Here is a 21,977-nt window from a genome sequence, read left to right as displayed (position 1 = left end):
CACTGACGAAACTTAGAATCTTGTCGTCGGGATGCTCGTCTGTCCAGGCTCCTAAACGGTCTCCTTCGATGTTAGGGTGATGTTGAATCGGGTGATGGATGTAAATGCAACTGTCCGTGTCAAAGTACAGGACGCGTTCTTCTAACAGTTCTAAAGCTTCGTACAATTTTAAGCGAGCATGGGCTGTCACGTAAGCCGCAATGATGACATTTCCAAAAGGGTCGTCTTGTACAAAGTCCAGATCTTCTTCGTAATTGACCAAGATCAAATTCTCTCGAACGACGTCCACGTGTTTCATGTATTTGGTTTTGTCGTGAATCATCTGGAAGTAGCGGGAAGGTTCTGTCAAATATTCCGTCTTGGGTAAACACGGTCGTTGTGCCATTTTACCCCACAAGCAATTTAACATCACTTTGGCAAACGATCGCCTGCCTTCGTTTTTCTCGATGTGGTCTAAAGTGATGCCTTCTTGTTCGTAGTATTTCTCTTTGAATTGTATTTGGTCTTCGGGAGTGTGACACCAGGAAGGATAGCCGCTGGCTTCTTGCTTCAGTTTCAAAAAGGCATCCACGTAGTCTGCGAAAATGCCTTTCTGACTGGGATCACCCTTGCAATACTGTTGTGTCTTGGGAAAGTGGCAAATTTCGTACACTTCTAACAGTTGGTATCCCATGTCCAGAGCTTTGAACAATTCTACGCTGACCCAGGTTCCCGTCAAGGCCCGTTCTTCCTGGGTGTGCTGACAAGGCTGATCTTGGTTGCACGTTTCGGCACAAGTACGGCACAAGGGAAACATCAGTTTGCCTTGACAATGGTGAGGTAAGACGGGATGGTATAGGTTCGTGGGAGGCAAAACTTTACACTTAATCAAGCCTTCGTATTGTCGAATGTTTTTCAGGTCGATGTGTTCCGTCAGCAATTGCGGGTGTCCTACAGGAAAGCGACAATATTTGCACACGTAGGGATACAGCGAACACACGTCCAAGTATTTGATTTCTTCTCCTTTCTCTTCGTCGGCTTGGTACAGCAAACAGGTGGCATTGGTCCTTCCTCCGTACAAACTATCCCTCGGGTTCAGCGGGTCCATGAACTGGTAACTTTCCACGAGACGTTTAAACTCGGGATCGGTTTTCATACGGTGATCGTACTCGTGTTCCCACATTTCCACCACTTGGTATCCTTCCTGTTCTAACTTTAGGCGTCGCTGACAAGTGTCCTGGTACAAGTCTTCCATGGTTCGTTGCAAAAACTGATTTTTAGTACCACGGTCAGGGTAACAGACGGGACATCCGTGAAATAAGCAACCGTTAAACTCGTACACGATCTTGGGGTTTTCTAAGTCCCAGCCATCGACCGAATATGTTCCGATGGTCTTTTCGCCCCCTCCGTTGCGGGCATGCTGAATCCACTTGTCTTCCTTGTCGCACAAGTAATGTAACCAACGTAGGGCTTTGACCGAGTATTGACGTTTGACAAAGTGGGTCGTTTGAGGACTGATGACAGCCACGGTGTTTTCAGGCATGAATCGTTGGCGGTACACTAAGGAACACGCTTTGGCAATGGTGCAAGCTTCTTTCAAAGGATCGACCCCTCCGTGTTCCATGAACAGTTCTCGAAATTTTCCACAGCAACGCCGTAAAATGTCCACGTCGGAACGACAATACTTTAGCATTTCTTCCTGAAAGTCGAAAGGGTCCGAAGCGTGAGCCTGGTACCAAGCGTAGAAAGCTTCTCGTTGTTCGGTACGCATGTTGTCGGGGTCGTAATAGTGAGCCTCAGGTAAATGGGGTAGAACGGCGTGTTGATTGGCTTCCGTATTGAAAAAGTGTGGAAAGTACCCTTTAGCCATTTCTGTCATTCCAAACGTTTTAGGCATTCGACTCAAAGGCATGGCCAAATAGCTCATCGAATCTTTAAACTGTACTTGTCCCACTTGCATGAAAATGATTTTGGCTCCGTTCAAAGTCACTTTAGGACGCTCGGTGCCTTGTTCCGTATAGTACCTCAAAAGAAACTGTCCATCGTATCCGGAGAAATTGTGAGCCATCACCGTGGCATGACGATGACAATCTCCGTAACGTTCGATGTCCTCTTGGCTCCACGTCTTGTCGATGGGGTCTAAGACCCATTGTGCAAAATCGGCTAACGTGTTCGGTCCCCGAAAGATTTTTTCACGTCCTCCAGGAATCTTGCTGCAGTGAGGGCAATGACTGAAGATAGGTTCTTGAATGCACTTCTCGCACGCTCGATGAGCCACGCAAAAATTAGGAATGTGAATGCCGGTCTCTTGCATGCATTCGAAATCGAAAAAGATGAAATTGCCTTTCTTCTTGTGACCGTCCTCTTTCTCTGGTGGGGGTTGGTATTTTTGCACGTAGCATTGGTGTTCCAAGTCCACGATGTGGTGACAAATGTGACATTTTTTCTTTCCTCGACATACGTGTGCCTTGGCATTATTGGTAAGTATGCCTTGTCCACACGTAGGGCACAATCTCAGCAGTTGACAAGCGCATTTCTTCTGTGAACCTTGCGTTTTCAGATGTTGTTGGTAACAGGTAGGGCTGACAAACGTGCGCAGACAAGTGGAACAAGGCACTGGTTCTTCGCTCAGACAGGGTGGAGAGGCCAAACATCCTGAGCATTTCCATCCACAATGTTTGTGTTGCTCTCGATTATTATAACCATAGTCACATTTCTCACAATAATAAACATATCCCAGGAATCCAGTGATACTGGTAATGGTATCGAAATGGTCATCGTGATGATAAAGGTGAATGTATTTTCCGTCCTTAAAGTCTTGGCCTCGAAACAACAGAGGTCCGCGCACTTCTTGAGGGTGCACTTTCAAGGTGTAGCGTGGAGCTAGGACATCTTGCAATTTTTGCATCTCGGGAATGCCACAGGGTGTGTCTTTGGGCAGTCCGGCTTGTTGTAACAGGAGTTCTGCTTCGTTTCGTTGTTTGGCTCGGTCGGAACGTTGAATAGTGTCCCAGGTTCTTTTCCATTCTACCGTGTCGTTCTTGTTGGCATAGGTTCGTCCCACCACGATGGCACGGGCTAAACACATCTGGTCATGAGGGTTGTTAATTCGGACGAGACTCGTTTTGGTGTTGCGAAGGTCGTCCACCAATAACATCTTTTTGCGTCCAGTCCCTTGAGGAGGAGAGACGTGGGTCATGTCCAGTGTGGCTTTACCATCGGTGATGTCAAACTGATCATTAGATTGTTGTACGTGTTGAATCTTGTCCATGACTTTGGAAGCAGTTAATTCTGCAGGGGTGCTAAACTCGATCCAAACAGGGGATTTCAAACCGTCGTGTTGTATGGAAAGTCTCAAGCGATCGTCTTCTTTGGGTTGACATTGTCGCTTGAGTGTAGTGAGCAAAGAATCCCACACCTCAGTGATGAACCCTTCTGCTTTCTCTAACGGCACTTCAGCCTTGAAATCTTTAAACTTCACCGTGTATTTGTAAGCCGTGGTTCTAAATTTTCTAGAGGAGCGCTTTTCCGTCTCTCGAATGGAATAGTACTTTTCAGGGTTAACTAAGGGTGGTGAACTTGGTTTAGAGGTTTCAAATTCTGGTTCACTCATGTCCTCTTCAAAATCACTGGCATGAATTTGTGCCAAGATCTCAGCCCTGGTACGAGGCGATAGATCACGTTTCTGCCTCTTACTTTCTTCTTTCTTCTCGAATGAATGGGATCGTTTCATCTTGAAAGCAAAAAGTCAAATGACTCAAGTTCAAACACCATAAACTACTTTATAGTCATAGCAGACCAGCGTATATAAAAGGGTGTGTGTCTTGTCCTTTCACTATTCATTTCACTCTCGAGCCGAGCACAACGATGGAAGAGACTGACCAGATGGAACGTTTCGTCAGAGCTTTGCGAGGGGTCATTAGAAAATTCTCTTCAGACCAGCCTACGGACTACTCTCCTTCCTTTAGAGATAAAAGTCAAGATACTTGCTATATCTGTCAGAAGAAAGGGCATTGGTCTTCAGAGTGTCCAGACCGTCAAAAAAGAAAAAAAGGGGCTAGAAGAGATAAAAGTCAAGATACCTGTTATCATTGTCAAGAAAAAGGACATTGGTCTCCAGATTGCCCAAAAAAGAAACAAGAGGAGTCAGAAGAAAAGAGGAATTCTTCAGAAGAAGAGAGGGATTCTTCAGAGGAAGAGAGGGATTCTTCTGAGGAAGAGAGGGATTCTTCTGAGGAAGAAAGAAGACAGGTGAAGAAAAAGAAACAGGAGAAAAAAAGAAGAAGGGAAGAAAGCGAGGAGGAAGAAGAGGAAAAGAGTGTGACGGTGAAGAAATTCAAAAAACGGAGAGACTAAACAAGGAGAAAAGAAGAAATTAATGAACTTTTAATTAAAGTGTTGTGTTATAAATTGTGAATTGGATTGTAAAAAATGGAGAAAAGAATAAATGAATGATATAAGGTAAGTGTCTTTGAGTTGTGATTTTAAAATAAGAAGCTACACTCACGCACTCATACACAGACACGTATTAAAAGGGTAACATGGGTGAGTTTTTTTCTTGAGTTATTGGCAAATTGAAATTGTATTTCTTTTCGAGAAATGTGGGTGGCCCTGAAAAGGGCCTTTCTTCTTCATGGTGTAGGGGTGAGTTTAAGCAATCAATTTTAACTGCCTTAAGCCTTTGCCACGGCCAAGGCCTACTTCTGGACTGCGTAATGTTGATGATGATGATGATTGGGTTGAAATCACTAAGGGTGGTACGGTAGGCTTAGTCACAGGGTTGACATGTTTGGCTCGGGAAGGTCGTATTCTCTTCGGTCGTGATAAAGAAGTCTGATACATTTGTTTAAGACTTCTTAACTCCGCTAAAATGTCTAACAGTATCGTGACCGTTTGATTTTCACCCTCTTGTTTCTTTGCTGCTACTTCTTCTTGCTGTTGTTGCTGTTGTTGCTGTTGTTTTTTTCTTACCTCTTCTTCTTGTTGCTGTTGCTGTAGGAGAAAAGTCTGTTCCGCTTCCTTTTGTCGTTGTATAAATTTCTCCAATTCTTCTTTCTGTCTCTGTCTAAAATTCTCCACTTGCGGTAATGAAGAAAGTAACGAAGGTTCCGGAACAAATTCTTGCGAGGAGAGAAAATCCACAAAATCCCAATTCACCTCTTCTGAAAGTAAGTCCGGGTTCCCTTGGGCAGTCTCCCCTGCTGGTGCACCCCACTGGATCGTTTTCTGAGTTTCCGTCATGTTGAATCACTGTCGCATAGATTGACTGCACACAAGCGCTAGCGAATCTATATTGACTACGTGACGTCACAGACTGCTCTCTTCGGATTGGATGCGAGCTGACTGAATTCTGTAACGCGTGTTCGGATTGGTAAATGAACTCAATCCGTTTCAATCCTTCCTCCGCCTATAAATAAGCGCCGTTCAATGCATTGATTCACCTGTTCTCGTCGCTTCAAGATGTGGACTACAGTTGAGTCATCCACCCTTGTGTCTTCCATGATGTTTCGGACAGACTTGCTCATGTATGTCCGATCGAAGTGGACCGTTGTCCACAGGACAAACACCAGCCTGTGGATACGTAGGATCTACGTCGAAAGACAAGGATGCCTGAAAAGAGTGCTGATGTACGGACCAACAGTAAGACGCAGCCTAAGGACAAGAAGAAGACCAATGCGGTGCCATTTATGTTAATGAATACATTAACATAAAACCCAAAGGCCCTTTTCAGGGCCAGCCATATTTCTCGAAAAGAGATAGCCTTTCCATTGCCTACCCCTTTTTTTAAAAAAATTTTTTTTTAAAATTTAAAGAAAAAAAATCCCATGTTAAATTCCCCTTGTCCGTAGAGTGACCCACGATTTATTCCCATGTTAAATTCCCCTTGTCCGTAGATTGACCCACGATTTTTCGCCATGTTAAATTTCCATTGTCCGTAGAGTGACCCAGGGGTCCCTGTAATGCTAATTCCCATTGTCCGTAGGGTGCCCCACTTCACTACTGCCCTATCATTGGCCAATCTGTAGATGTCTCATTTGGCCTAACTGAATAGCCCTATCATTGGCCAATCTGTAGATGTCTCATTTGGCCTAACTGAATAGCCCTATCATTGGCCAATTTGTAAATGTCACATCAGGCCTAACTGAATAGCCCTATCATTGGCCAATTTGGAAAATTTCACATCAGGCCTAAATGAATACAATATAAAGGATTGAAACAATGTAAATTATCATTATACAACATAATGGAGAGGGTGGAAACTAGATAGTATGATGATACAATATAATGGAGAGGGTGGAAACACTATATATTATCATGATACAGTCTAGGAGACAGGCTGGAAACAGTGGCGTCACTAGGCTGGTGTCACTCAGTGCGGTAACTCTTGGTGTCACCCCCATGGACCTCCTTCCTGCACAAAAAGTCAACAATTTTAGAGACAGTTATTTTGGTGTCACCCCCTCTGATTGTGTCACCAGGTGCGGTCCGCAGCCCCTGCACCCACTTAGTGACGCCACCGAGTTGGAACTATATAGCATCATGATACAATATAACGGAAAGGGTGGAAACACTACATACTATCATGATACAGTCTAGTAGAGACGGTGGAAACTATACAGTATGATGATACTATATAACAGAGAGGGTGGAAACACTACATACTATCATGATACAATCTAGCAGAGAGGGTGTAAACTATATAGCATCATCATACAATATAATGGAGAGCGCGATAGTAAAAATATTTCTTCTCATTTCACGAGTATGCATATGGTTTACCAAATTCAGTCAACTACTGGAACGCAAGCTCACACGAAAACATTCAATACTGATTAAAGTTGTTGCAATCTTACATGAATTAAATATATTCGCATCCAATAAATTAGTTTTTTCTACGTGACCTTTAAACCAATCCAATACGCCACGTATGATTCGTACAAACAGTTCCTTTACTTACCACATTAGATGCCCTATCTCTTCGTCATACGAATATAGCAATTCAAACGAGTCAATCTGAAATGAGACACATACTGTATTATTAATAATATAGCAATTCAAACGAGTCAGTCTGAAATGAGACACATACTGTATTATTAATAATATAGCAATTCAAACGAGTCAGTCTGAAATGAGACACATACTGTATTATTAATAATATGGTATAACGGTACCAATTGCACAAGTCCAGGTGGGCGGAGCTTAAGGTGTATGGAACATTGTATTCAGAATTAAAGAACAAAACTAGCTGTGATTGGTGCATTATGTAAGACTTGTACTTTCTGTTTGGCTTAAAAAAAAGTTGAGCCTCTTGGCAACATGTGAGTTTGTGTTAATTTCTATCTAGATCATATTTTGTATTTTTTATGATTTTTTTAAAATATGGTACACATGACTGAAAATGTGCTTGTTGTGACTAGATAACTCTTATCCCTGTCTAGTTCCAGTAGAGTTATCTCTCTTAAATGCAATGGAGTACCTGGTTATGTCATTGTCAAATTGACAATCTAGCATTGTTCTATATGACAGCGTGTGACATGCATGCCCAAGTAGGACAGAAAGTATATTTATTTCACAAAACATTAGCATTGAGGTATATGGAAAAACAATTGGTACCGTGATACCATATAGCAATTCAAACGAGTCAGTCTGAAATGAGACACATACTGTATTATTAATAATATAGCAATTCAAACGAGTCAGTCTGAAATGAGACACAGAATGTATTGATAAGCAATATACGGGATATAAATTTAATTTTTTTCTTCTCCAAAGGTTGTCCACGTGTTCCCATCATTCATACGCATAAGAAGGAAAGATTTCAAACTGGCAATCATTGACCATATACACCTGGAGTTACATCACTTATTAATACTAAAGAAAGTGGACAACGGGCACTTAGATCTGCTTGCAATTTTGATAATGCCACTTGTGCGAAACAATAATAAAATGACGCTGCAATCTGTTTCTTTCGAAATGTTTATATGAATGCAAACATCGTATACTAAATGGTTTGAAACACAAGAACTTTTGTTTTCAATTGTTCATCCGGTGGTGCAGGGAAAATGTTGCATAGCTCTACAGTAATATCATAAACGTGCCACAGGAGCGATAGGAAAAGAAGAATACATTTGATTTTTATGTAACAAAGATCACCAACCAGATACTAAAATGTTTAGTTGTCTTACTTAATCCCCTTTTGAAAAAAATAACGTGTCTTTAGAATTGAAAGGAATATTCATCTCGAAACAGACGTGTAAAGGATGACAGGTTCTTAACTATATCATTTACTTATGACGCATTTTGATATTATTCCTTTAGGCTATTCTCTGTCAACGGCACGAAAACACAACTTTAGTTATTTTGTGTCAACTAAAATTCGAAACATATACAAATAAAGAGTTGCATGGAAACCATGAGAAGACAACTCCATTTATATAAATATAAACATGAAGTACAACAGGACAGCATATACAGGATGAGACAAGGTGCTGTCAGATAACTCCATCTATCCCATAAGAACATGTTCGTGTTGAGAGTTTGCTTTGTTGACGAGATGTCATTTCATTGTCCGCGTCATTAAAAAAAGAAACTGAATTACAACAAAATAAGAACCACAACAAATAATTTAATTTAAATGTTCACAATTCTTGGTTTGTATATATTGCAGTCGAATCAGAAGTCTGAAGTTTCGGAATTTTTAAACGAGACATTATACTCTGTAGTCATTGTTTAAATACCGTTTATACTCGCGTATAATTCTGGTCCAACTGCAAAAAACATTGACCCTGATCTGCCAACATATTTTTAAATGGCAGATCAGAGCCTGTGTTGTTTGTATTACTGATTACTTCTAACAAACTGCATAGACCCAGATCTGCCAGCGCATTATGCAACAGAAGATATGTTTCTATACAGTTGTATCTGACTTGTAAGCGACGGCATATAGCTTGGAATGAAAGCTCTCTAGTTTGGATAAGCAATGGTCTTCATTAGTGTGTACACATTATTTGGCAATCTTCTCATATTATCGGCTTCGTTTCTTTGTTGTTTTGTATCTAGCTATGAAGCGATGACCAGTTATTTCACTGACATGTTACAACCATCTGAAGAGAACTGCAGCAAAACTGACCACTCGAAACAACCTACTCCGCAAACTGGCTGGCTCAACCTTGGGCGCTAGTGCTCAGACACTCAATACATCAGCACTACCTCTCTGATATTCGACAGCCGAATATTGTGCTCCTGTCTGGGCTCGACCGTCCTGTACCAAGCTAACTGACGTCCAGTCCAACACAACAATGCGCATAATGTCTGGAACATTACGTCCTACTCCTTTACCATAGCTGCCGGTACTCAGCAACATTCTTCCTCCACATCACCGCCGCCATGAAGCAATCACAAAACTGATAGCTAAGGTTAAAGGCAGTGAGCGAGAAACTTCCATTGTACGTGGACATCACTTCACATGCAGCAGTCCGTTTGGCTTCGAGACACCTAATCTGGTTAGGTCCGTTGTCGGAGGATATGACGGCTATTTCGGCATGGAGTGATTAGAGGTCTTCAACGGATGTTGTAAACTACTAGCTCGTAGCTGAGACATCTGTCTGCCCTCTGGCTTCAACCTTCCACGACATATGTGGACAACGCGGAACTGTTTCCGGATAGGGCAGGGTCGTTGTGCAGTCAACCTTGTCCGGTGGGGCCAGGCCACTGACTTCCTGTAGCTGTGGAGCTCTACAGACCATGTCAGACATTGTGAACAACTGTGCACTGACAACGTTCCCCGGTGGACAGCAGGCTCTACACTTTGTTGATGATGACGCTGTTAAATGGCTGGGCATGCGCTGCGCACGATAAATAAATATATAATTTCACCAGCTTTATTCGCATTCTATCTCTGACATTAATAACTCTTCCAGGCGGCAAGTCAATGCAAATTGTATCCTTAGGTTTTAAAGTAATGACATAAGTACTGATATGTCTTTTACGTTACTGAAATTCATCCGAAGATTAATTTTACGATCTTCATCTATAGCATAATACACGTATAAAGACATACTAAACCTCCGTAAAAGTACGTTAGAAAATCATAGTTTGTCAAATTGTCCATTTACAAATACTCCAAATTACATCAGTATGTCCTTACGCAACATTTACACCTCTATGGGAATATAAAGGAGTCATCTTGAAAAACGTTTCTAAAAATAACCTTTAGGTGTCACACTACATTTAAAAAAGAAGGACCAAGCACATCATAGTTTTGTTTTTGTTTGACTAAACTAAAGTATACAGTGGTGTATCCTACATTTTGCATTGACAGATCAAGGTAATCCAAGTTTTCCTTTTGGAGACTAACTAGGTTATACTCACAAGTCCCTCAGGTTTGAGCTGCTGCATGATGGGATTATCCCTGACCGACAGGTGGAGCTGGTATCCCAGGTGCACTAGGCGATGATCTATTGAGTCTCCCACCAGGTGGATACTGGCACCCATTACAAACGTGATGATTGACAAATAGACCAATGTCGGAGACACTTTTCGGGGACTTCTTTCCAGTAGCTGATTCGGCGAGAGAGGAATTAAAATTGAAACTTTACTCCCCATTATATTAGTGCGCAGAATACATAGATCAGCAGTCGCTAAAGTGAGCCATCCAGCGACGAAACGATGACGAAGAAAAGTTATGAAAGTTGTGATGGCCATCAGAAAGGTCATGGAATTGAAAGGTCACGCGGAAGGGTATTATGGTATGCATTAAGATAAGAAAATCTTCGTTTAAGATACATGTCAACGACGTTGAGAAAGCTAAGTTTAAGAAGATCACATAGTTCATGCGACATTTTAATATCAAACTATTTGCACATATCAACGGACACAATGCAGTTAATTTAGTGCTTTAACATCGTCATCGTTTTGTGGCTGAGGAGTAATTACTCTTGTGTGCAGTTTTAAAAAGTTCAATCTTCCATAAAGGTCAACCGTGTTAAGAAATCACCTGTTTAAGAACAAAAAACATATTTTGGAGGGTAAATCCTTCAAATCAGATACACATTTCGTGAGAAACCACCTATAGGTCGTTTCCTTAATTCCCAGAAGTGGATTGTTAAGATGGAGTTGAATGTACATATAAAGTGTGCATGGGTTATAACCTATTTTGAATGGAAGATATAAATGAGTACGTGTATGAAAATTAATCAGTGACTTTACATCTATTAGCAATCAATTTGCTCATTTACCGAGTTTTTGACTGCATATCTTTTAACGGTCAATTTGCTCATTTACAAAGATGTTGACTGCATTACCTTTTAGAAGTCAATTTACTCGTTTTCAAAGTAGTCGACTTGATATATTTTAGCAGTCAATTTCATCACTTGCAAAGCTGTTGACTTTATATCTCTTACCAGTCAATTCCTCATTTACAAAGTTATTGACTTCATATCTCTTACCAGTCAATTCCTTATTTACAAAGTTATTGACTTCATATCTCTTACCAGTCAATTCCTTATTTATAAAGTTATTGACTTCATATCTCTTACCAGTCAATTCCTTATTTATAAAGTTATTGACTTCATATCTCTTACCAGTCAATTCATCATTTACAAAGTTACTGACTTCATATCTCTTACCAGTCAATTCCTTATTTACAAAGTTACTGACTTCATATCTCTTACCAGTCAATTCCTCATTTACAAAGTTGTTGACTTCATATCTTTAAGAGTCAGTTTGCTCATTTACAAAAGTTCTTTCATATTTTGGCTCCTGAAATATTTGTCATTATTTGGAAAGAATAAAAGTACCGATTATAATTCTAACATAAAAGTTACATCGCTGCTTGCAGTTTAACCTCATTAACAATATTACACCAAGAGACTTTGTACTATAACCTTATACATTTCGGTTCCTAACTACATACGCATTCATTAAACAAATATAGTACAAAATGATAGAATATCAAATAGTGGAAATGAATGTAAACTAAATCAATTAATAGATCAAAAATTAGTTGTACAGAGTCAAAACTAGAGATTTGTCTATACATAAAATTGACCTCGTGCATACGAGTTTTCATCTCAATGGAGGAATCGAGATAACGGAAATCAAGATGTATTCCTCCCACTCCACACATGAAAAAGGGTGTCCGACATAGTTTTGGGTCATTCCTTCTTAGCATTGTCATAGAATGTTAAATTTCAAAGTTTCAACGACAGAAAATGCATTCTATTCTATATACACTTTTCTTTTTATTTTAAATACAAACGTCATTGAATCATTCAGATTTTAATGGAGTAACTGTCTAGCATGCATCTCTTTTGAGAGGATGATACAATAATCGAGCATATACGGTATGTTGCTGATAATATTATAACAAGGAGAAATAGCTTCTCGGTGTTACTAATATGTGTGAGATTATATGCAATTGTCATACATACCCATCTTCGCTAGCCAAGGTTCTGATATCGAGCAGATATTTCTTTGCTTCGGGTCTGTAAATTTCATTGGATGCGGCAGCAAGCCACCATAACCAATCAAAATAAAGTTGTTCAAATTCGAACACTGTTCCTGCGTAATCGAGACAATGGGAGAACTCAAATTGAATGGACTGATAAATAAGCACTTTTCCAGTGCTGGTCCGTGTTTGCATAAATATCTTTCACTCAAACAGACCTGTAATGGCTTCCCTCTGGTACATAGTCATACTTTCGATGTTAAACTTACAAAGTATCCTTTTAAGGTCAATTGCCACCACCATTTTCGGCCGATATACAACGCACCACGCTATTGGTTAGTTGGCATTACATACTAAGGGAGGCAACACATGAAATCCAATAGATGTCGCTAGGACAAAGCACCGATATAGCTGTTCGGTCCGTCAAGGTGTAGATAGGGTTATCGGAACCTTAGCTAACGAAGATGATACATACCTAGTTTTAATTATTTAGTCTTTTACTGTTGAGCCCGTCCGTCTGTATATGTCTGTTCGTATGTTCGTTCGCATCCAGGATAAACTGCAATTTTAAAGTGGTTTATTTTCTTTGAAAAGTGTGTTTTGCTCGACAGAAAGTGTGTAGCAAACTTAACGTTCAGATGATTATTTTTGCCTCCGTTAGATTTAGATTATCAGAATCGTGCAATATTTTACGATATCGCACTCACGTGTTCTTCATATTGCACTCACGTGCAAGACACGTGTGCCCAATAGTGTATTAGGAACTAATTTGTAAACAAATCATGTACACTTACGTAGTAGACGCTTTACGTTTTGGTTGAGTATATTTGTTTCTGAAAGAACTAAAGGAGATGTTTCGTGGACTGCCTTGCCAGCTGCTTTGCTACATTCCGCGTTAACTTTTATGATACAGTGTTTCAAATTTAGGCTAGAGATAGACGCCAGACAGGTCTGGGTCCCTACCAATAACATGCAAGTGACAAGGGATAAAAGTGTCTTCTCTAGCTGGTAATAAGAATGGCAAAAAATATACTTACAGTTTTACATCCTGAATTTCCTCAACATGTACTTTCTTAGTTCTGCAAATCCGAATTACATGAACTATGTCATGAGTTCTAAAGCTTCATTACAATACACATGTCGAGATTGTAATGTAATTTTGACTACATCCCATGTACAATTACTTTCCCCTTACTGCACTCAAAATGAAATGAACATTATATTTCATAGCGTCGTTTTGATAATTACAATTGAAAGAATTCATATTTTTCGCACATTATGATTTCAAACATTGTTCTCTTGTATGAAGGAACTGATGTAGCTTAGATGGTTTGAAGTTCTGACTCATCATCCAAGGGTCGCGGGTTCGATAATCACAAAAGGGAGCCCTCGTCGACTATTGTTGTTGTTATTGTGGGTTAACACCATTTTTCAGCACACGATAGGCTATACATGGCGGCCAGTGTAACTACCGAGGGAAGAAACCATGAATGAAAACGAATGTACCGTTATTTGTTGTATGAAGCAAATGGACATCTTACCTTCAAAATACAAAATGGTGTTATGACATTGTAGGCCATGTGGAAATAGTCGCCGATGCTTGGCTTGTTTAGCGGTGTCATCGATAGGGGTACAAACAGCTGCAAAAATGATAGTTAAAGATGATTCCCAGAACGCTGTATAGTTATGTATATAAGATTCTACAACACACACACACACACACACACACACACACACACACACACACACACATTGGATAGAGTCTGGTACTGGTGCGATATAAAATAATTTCTGTACTTATATAATTTATATATTATTGGGATTGGGTAGCAGGTAATGCCTATCAATTCCTTCTTCCTAGCACGCGATGGTACAAAGTAGTGTAAGACTAGAGATAAAATGTGATGTAAATAATAATAATAATAATAATAATAATAATAATAATAATAATAATAATAATAATAATAATCATAATGAAAACGCTGATAATGCTGCTTCTAATAACAATAAAGTATTAATTCTATCAAATAATAACATTAAAGTATTAATTATATCAAATGATAACAATAAACTATCAATTCTATCAGACGATAACAACAAAATATTAAAATTATCAAATGATAACAAAATAGCAGTAATACTATCAAATAACAACAAAACAGTATAAATATTATCAAATGATGATACTATCGAATGATAATAAAATATTAATACTATCAAACAGTGATATTAATAAAATACACTGGTCTATATTATTTTTAAAAAGTCTTCTGCTTCAGAGATAAAATGTGATATTTATTATGGATTTTGATGTGCTGAATTCAAATATGACAATTAAAACAATTGATTAGCTACTGTTTCCAAGATATTTAAGTTTTTATATTTTACGTCTATATATATTGTGTAGATAGTAGAGTTTAATCATAAATTATAAACCTTAGGTCTTTTCACGTGTTTATGATTGCTTTACATGATGATATTTAACCTGTCTTGTTAATGTAACACTTTAGAAAACAGAAAATGGGTTATATAAATAAAAATTATTATGAAACAAAAGGCAAAAGACCATTATGTATAAATAAGTAAATAGTTTAGTCATTATTCAGTGCTTCTTGGCTTGTCTCTTGTATTCATTAAATGATGCCTCTCTTGTCAATGTCCAGCAATAGTCTGTAAGCACTGATAGGCTCCATTTGCCCTGATAGCGTTTCTTCGTTGTTGTAATGTCCTGGTAAAATCGACCGTGGTTCATTGCACCGCAGTTCGGTGGAAACAATCTAGATGAAAGTGAGAAAAAAATCTATCTTTAGTGACATGTTGCAACCAAGGCTTTTGTATGCCTTGAGGAGATTTTCCACCACTCCCTTTAGTTGTCTGCCTTGTTGTTTCCGAGAAAATTTGTTGCCACTAACTGTAAGTCTTTCCATGCTGTCTTTTTCTTGCCACCCAGTGCACGGTCAAATGCATCATCTCGAAGAAGTTCACGATTCTGAGGACCAAAAAAGACACCTTCCTTTATCTTAGCTTCACTTAAACTTGGAAATTTTCCACGGACGTGCTTGAAAGCTGTTGGTGTTTTGTCCATGACCTTGACAAAGTTCTTCATCAGACCCATCTTGATGTGCAAGGGTGGTAACTAAATCTTCCTTGATTCAACAAGTGGTGGATGCTGAACACTTTTCCTTCCAGCTTCCAATGACTGTCGGAGTGGCCAATCTCTCTTGATGTAGTGGGAATATCTCGTACAACTATCCCATTCGCAGAGAAAACAGCAGTACTTTGTGTATCCAGTCTGCAGACCAAGCAAGAGAGCAAGAACTTTCAAATCGCCACCAAGCTGCCACTGATGTTGGTCATAGTTTATGCACCTCAAAAGTTGTTTCATGTTTTCATAGGTTTCCTTCATATGGACTGCATGACCAACTGGAATTGATGGCAGACATTGCCATTAAGCAGCAAAACAGATTGAAGATTCGTGTTTGACGAATCAATGAACAATCTCCACTCATCTGGATCATGAATGATGCTGAGGGCTGCCATCACACCATCGGTGTTCGTGCAGGCTACAAGATCACCTTCCATGAAGAAGAATGCGACAAGATGCTTCTGACGGTCACGGAACATGGAAACCCTGACATTACCTGCTAGGAGATTCCACTGCTGTAGTCTGGAGCCCAACATTTCTGCCTTACTCTTGGATAGTTCCAAATCCGTGACAAGGTCATTCAGTTCACCTTGTGTTAGGAGGTATGGTTTAGAGGAGGAGGATAGAGGAAAATATGGGTCACGTGAAATTGATTGTTTATGACTAGAAGTTTCATCAATTCATCTTCCTCGTCTGACTCAAGTAAGAAAGATTATGTTGCATCAGGAACAGGCAGTCATTCTCCCTGGGGTACTGGGCGTATAGCTGATGGAATGTTTGGATAATGCACTGTCCACTTTTTCTTCTTTGACGCACCTTTCCCAACTGGAGGGACCATGCAGAAGAAACAATGGCTGATATAATCTGGTGGCTCTCTCCAAATCATTGGTACTGCAAACGTCATAAATTTCCTTTTCCTTTTCAACGAAGATTTGTTGCACAAGTGTTGCAACATTGTGTGGGGCCCATCTCTTGTCCTAAACTCCAATTTTGCAGCCCAAAAAAGGGTGATAGGCTTTCTTAACCATAGTGGTTATACGGTGTTTTTGTGATGCAAAAGTCACTTCACCACAAACACAGCAGAAGTTATCTGCATTGTTCACACAAGTACGAGGCATCTTTGCTTACGTTGGCTAAACAGAAATGTTTCCCTTTGCAAAATCAAACACTGACAAATAAGAAATAACGACACTGTATGATTTCCAGAGCTGAAATAGGGCAATTTGATGGCAGGTTCCATGACTTCTAGGAAAAACATGATGCAATTCGTATTATGAATGACTCAATATCAGCTTCAGATAGCATCGTTCAATCTTTTTGCTTGAAAAGCAAGTACTGTCGAAACCCGGTCATAGATTTATTCATAGATCCAGTCAAATATATATTTTTGCCATTTCTGGCTTAAACTGAGATCCTTTCCCTTTATAACTCACTTAACCTCCGCCATTGCCACGTGGAGGGTCGTATATATTGACCCAGTATTTCTTTAAAAACTAGAGCCAATCAACAATTTTAAGCATCATTTTCATTAACAGTGACTCAGAATTAATCAAGTTTGACTACATTTATTTCGGAAGCATTTAGGCTGTAGGCCAGTGATATTAATACAGTAGTATCAAATGATAACAAAGATAAGTAAGGCAGGAATGAAATGATATATTTATACGACGTTTCGTATTTCATTTAAATCCAGTGCTATTGATCTTTGTAAGTCTAAATGCTACATTCCGTCGCAATTGGTCTATCAAAGTCTAAATCTCAGATACCGTCGCTGTTTGTCTATAAACGTCTAAATCTCAGATAACGTCGCTATTGGTTTATCAAGGTCTAAATTTTAAGTACCGTTGTTGTTGGTCTATGAAAGTCTAAATCTCAGATACAGTCGCTATTTGTCTATCAAAGTCTAAATCTCAGATACAGTCGCTATTTGTCTATCAAAGTCTAAATCTCAGATACAGTCGCTATTGGTCTATCAACGTCTAAATCTGAAATACCGTTGCTGTTGACCTATCAAAGTCTAAGTCTCAGATACCGTCGCTGTTTGTCTTTAAACGTCTAAATCTCAGATAACGTCGCTATTGGTTTATCAAAGTCTAAATCGTATGAACCCTTGTTGTTGGTCTATGAAAGTCTAAATCTTAGATAAGTCGCTGTTGGTCTATCAAAGTCTAAATATCTCATAACGTCGCTTTTTGTCAATCAAACTCTAAATGCCGTATACGGTCGCTATTGGTCTATCAAAGTCTGAATGTCAGATACCGTCGCTGTTCGTCTATCAAAGTCTAAATGCCACATACCGCCACTTATTAGTCAATCAAACTCTAAATGCCGTCGCTATTGGTCTATACAAGTTTAAATGTCACATATCGTCGCTATTGCTGTATCAAAATTTAAATGCCATCGACATTAGTCTACTAAAACCAAAACGTCACATACCGCCGCTATTGGTCTACCAAAGTCGAAAATCCAGTTTTGAAGTGTAAGAGTCAACCATATATCCCAGTGAAACCTTTCTTCCTTTCTGACATTCCTTAGCTTCTTATCGTCCTCACTGTTTTCCCGTAAATGAATAAATAAATAAATAAATGAATTAAACGAACACTCGAATAATCAATAAATCAAGTAACCAGATCAATCAACAGGAAAATTTGTCGACACATCAGCACTATGAAAACTACCATACCGTGGGAGAGAAGAAAATGAGACATGACTTGTAAAATTTAAAATTTAACAAGAATGGGAATGTTGACCAACATAGTTGTGAAACTGATTTACTGACAGAAGTATCATTTTTAAATATTAAGTACAGAGAAATTATAGTCTTTACTCAAATGAGAAGGCTGTCGGAAATATTCCTGCGGATGCCAATGGTTCTCCGATTTTAAATATTCAACCACAACCTTTTACATTACGACTACGATCTATTGCAAATAAATATGTGATACTGAGATGGTTATTTTATATTTCCGTTGTATTCATTATCGACAATTTTGTTCTGTCTGTGTGTTTGGTTTTCATTAAAATGTTCGCTCTTATTTCACTTTTTGCAATTTGAGACATGTAAAATGTATACAATGCTGTCGGACAATTCTGCGCACCTAAGGTTTCCATCACCAATATTGAAGCAAAACGCATACCGAATTCGACCGATTGACGAAAATAAAATACTTTCATGCTTACCATTTGAAAAGAAGCAATTGTCACCAGAATAGTCTGTTCGAAATAATATTAATTTTGGACACAGGAGATAGCACACCAGTGTTTTCATGACTCGCAATATGTCGGTCTTTTCTGCGCACAGCTTTGAAAACATGTAATGTTTATCCATCGGGATATAGAAATGAAATACATTACTTTCGACTGTTTCTGTCAGCATTTCAGTCGAGTAATTGGATCACGTTTATAGCTAGTTTCACAAAATTCAACATAACAATGCCAATAAATAGCAAGAGATACTAAGCAAAATAAACCGAACTTGTATAAAATTAGTAAAGTTTAACATTTTATAAAAAAATAAGCTATGATGATGAAGAAAAACAACAGTGAATAGGATGTAATGTTTTACATCTTGAATAGAATGTAATGTTTTACATTTTGTTTATGAAGAATATTTACTAAAGAATTTAGAAACGGGAATTTCTTGAGAATGCCGTTCTAGCGGCAAGTTGACACGTTGGGTAGCAGACGATATTGTACGTGTGGGACAACTTCTTGCAAAACTGGAAACTTGGATTAAGATGCAGAATTGTGTAAGGTATACATTTTCATCTTTGATGTAATGTATTTCTTTCTATGATTCTAAAAGATACATAGTAAATAGGATTTCCTGGATTACAGGTTTAAGAAGGCCATGGAGTGGGTCTTCATGTTGACATTTTGAAATCATAATTTCATATGCCTTTCGAGTCGAAACGTGGGATATTTTTATACACTTTATGAATATCACTTTTCTTAATTAAAGTACAATCGTTCTTTCTTGATACTAAATGGATTTTTGCCCCAAAATAGCAAGTGATCCAATGTTTACAGAAATAACGTATCGTTGAATTACCCGACGCGCAGAATTGGCCGACATGGTTGGTACGCTTTTTATTTTTCTTTCTGGCATCAGTTGCAGATTTAAAAGAAATGTATAAGTAAATAAAAATGTATTGGTGGATAAAATCTCCTTTATAATTTCAATGAATGCAGCTTTGGTGCATTTGGTACATTGCGTTAATAGTATCACATACCTACCAAAATAGATCACTGTGACCTATATTTCGTGCATTTATTTATTCACTGCTGATGCGTATAAAAATCCAAACAAATAGACTCCTGTGACCCATTATTCACATACTCATTAAGTTTTGCGTTTATCTTAATTTCCCAGGCATTGATGGCTTCAGAATTATACATCATTTTGTTTGAACTTGTCCTGGTGAGTAAAACATCTTACAAAAATTAGGTCACTGCTGCGTGCCATTAGTGTACATTTAGCATGTTTCTAATGACGTTTTTTAACGAATATTTGCGACAGAAATAATATGGCCAGGGGAGATTCGTTTCGTAATTGCATCATAAAGTTGACAAAACAATACTACAATACATCATTTGAAACACACATGTAATTACAGCTTAAATCAATAAATAAACATATGTGATACGAGGTTTATCTGATGTAAACTCAAACAAGTCCTGACATTTTATCTGTGATGAAGGCATTGCATATATCTAAACGATAAAAATGAGAGAAAACTCTGAGATGGATCTTCAACTACTTTGAAGATTTGTGTTACTCTTGGGAAATATATTTTTGAGAGAGAGAGAGAGAGAGAGAGAGAGAGAGAGAGAGAGAGAGAGAGAGAGATATGTGACCCGTTGTCAAAGATATTCATTTTATTCATTTACCATGTTTCCATCGGTCCTTGTGCTTCGACGTGGATAAAGGGAGTTGCTTCTTCATCAGCGTAATACACGTTTCTTTTTCTCGCATCAGAACGTGTAGTCATTTTGAAAAGAATGACCGTCTCTACCTCTACATATGCCACCACTCATGTACATGTACATACCGACACGTAGCGTGTACTTCGCTCTTTCATAAGTTGTAGGTGGCGCTCCAGGCATTAAAATATTGAACAGCAACGACACGGCAATTTACACAGCGAGGCTTTATTTAGACGGATGGCGATCAACCATTGATATGAACATGGTTTGATATGTTTTTATAAATTGAAAAATTCACTATTTAGATCAAAATCTATTAGGAACAAATATAAAGGATCTACATGACCTATTTATAACAATAAATTTTTGTCCCGATAAAAAGATAATACCAGCATAATGCATAGCCCCAAGTACTTAAAATGACCTTGCGATAACGCGAAGCGATATACTCGTCTACATGTGTATCCATGTAGTTTTGAAAGAAAATGTACATATCAGCTGTACACATAAACACATACTGCAAAACGTTTCTCATCAATTGTGGGATGCTGAATAAATAAGATAGTGAAAATGGGTTTCAGTTCACGGAGAAAGAGATTACAAATGCAATCAACAGCTCCGATGGTCTAGTGGTTAGAGCGTCCGCCTCGAATGCTGGAGGTCGTGGGTTCGATCCCCAGCCGAGTCATGCCAAAGACTTACAAAAATGGCACTAACAACTGCCTCGCTTGGCGCTCAGCATTAAGAGGTTGGTGTTAGGACTGGTCGGCCTTGTGTCATGATAATGTGACTGGGTGGGTCATCATGCTACATACAGTGCTTAACATCACTATCAACTGCCACACTGCAGACATCGTAGCGATATGACTGAAAAATTGTTAAAACTACGTTAAAAATCCAAGTCACACGCACACACACACACAAATGCAGACGAAACAGCAATTTCTCTAATGATTAATGGAGATCTCACTTAACGCATCGCTATGTAAAAATACTGGTGTGATTCGATTCGTTGATACTTGTTACCTTTGATACAATCTGTAAAACGTGAAGATTTGCGGCCACTATTCATCGTGACGCAAAGCCTTATCTGAGAAATTATGCATGAGCGTTTAGGTGTTACGTATAGATTTCTGACACATTACGTGTATTATCTGTCACAAACGTCTTTGCTTCACAAGAAATCGTCGTCTCAAATCGTGACATTTAGCGTATTGTTTCAGAGATTTAATAAGAAATGTATTTTTTTTTTTAAATAGTCATGGGACTAAATATTTTTCGGCAGCATTTTGTATCTTTCTTCTCTCACGACATAGCAGAACACGATGCAGGAGTGAAATTAATAGTCGTTGTAATTATATTTTTTTTAATAGAAACTTCTACAAGAAAAGGTATAAAGGTAGACATTTTCAATACTTTTTCGCCTCTTTTCTATTGCTCTAGACCAAACACACAGTGTTGGGGATGGGTTGGGGATGG

General features: G+C 38.7%; 1 protein-coding gene across 1 annotated transcript in view; it reads right to left on the bottom strand.

Annotated features, from left to right (window-relative positions):
- Positions 1 to 20,653, bottom strand: part of LOC149801414 (ceroid-lipofuscinosis neuronal protein 6 homolog) — a 36,699-nt gene extending 16,046 nt beyond the window's left edge. The window contains exons 1-5 of the mRNA XM_089955512.1: positions 20,463 to 20,653; positions 18,009 to 18,123; positions 13,969 to 14,067; positions 10,351 to 10,539; positions 6,938 to 6,993 (exon numbers count right to left, since the gene is read on the bottom strand). Of these exons, the coding sequence (XP_089811638.1) occupies positions 6,938 to 6,993; positions 10,351 to 10,539; positions 13,969 to 14,067; positions 18,009 to 18,123; positions 20,463 to 20,563 (560 nt within the window). The 5' untranslated portion in view covers positions 20,564 to 20,653. The remainder of the gene's footprint in view (positions 1 to 6,937; positions 6,994 to 10,350; positions 10,540 to 13,968; positions 14,068 to 18,008; positions 18,124 to 20,462) is intronic.
- Positions 20,654 to 21,977: the final 1,324 nt, after the last annotated feature.

The sequence above is a fragment of the Sinohyriopsis cumingii genome, chromosome 4 (genome assembly GCF_028554795.1).
Source record: "Sinohyriopsis cumingii isolate HCF-2022 chromosome 4, ASM2855479v2, whole genome shotgun sequence".
Taxonomy (NCBI): Eukaryota; Metazoa; Mollusca; class Bivalvia; order Unionida; family Unionidae; genus Sinohyriopsis; species Sinohyriopsis cumingii.
Note: the sequence above shows the minus strand (reverse complement) of the source record. Positions and strands in the feature narration are given on the sequence as shown.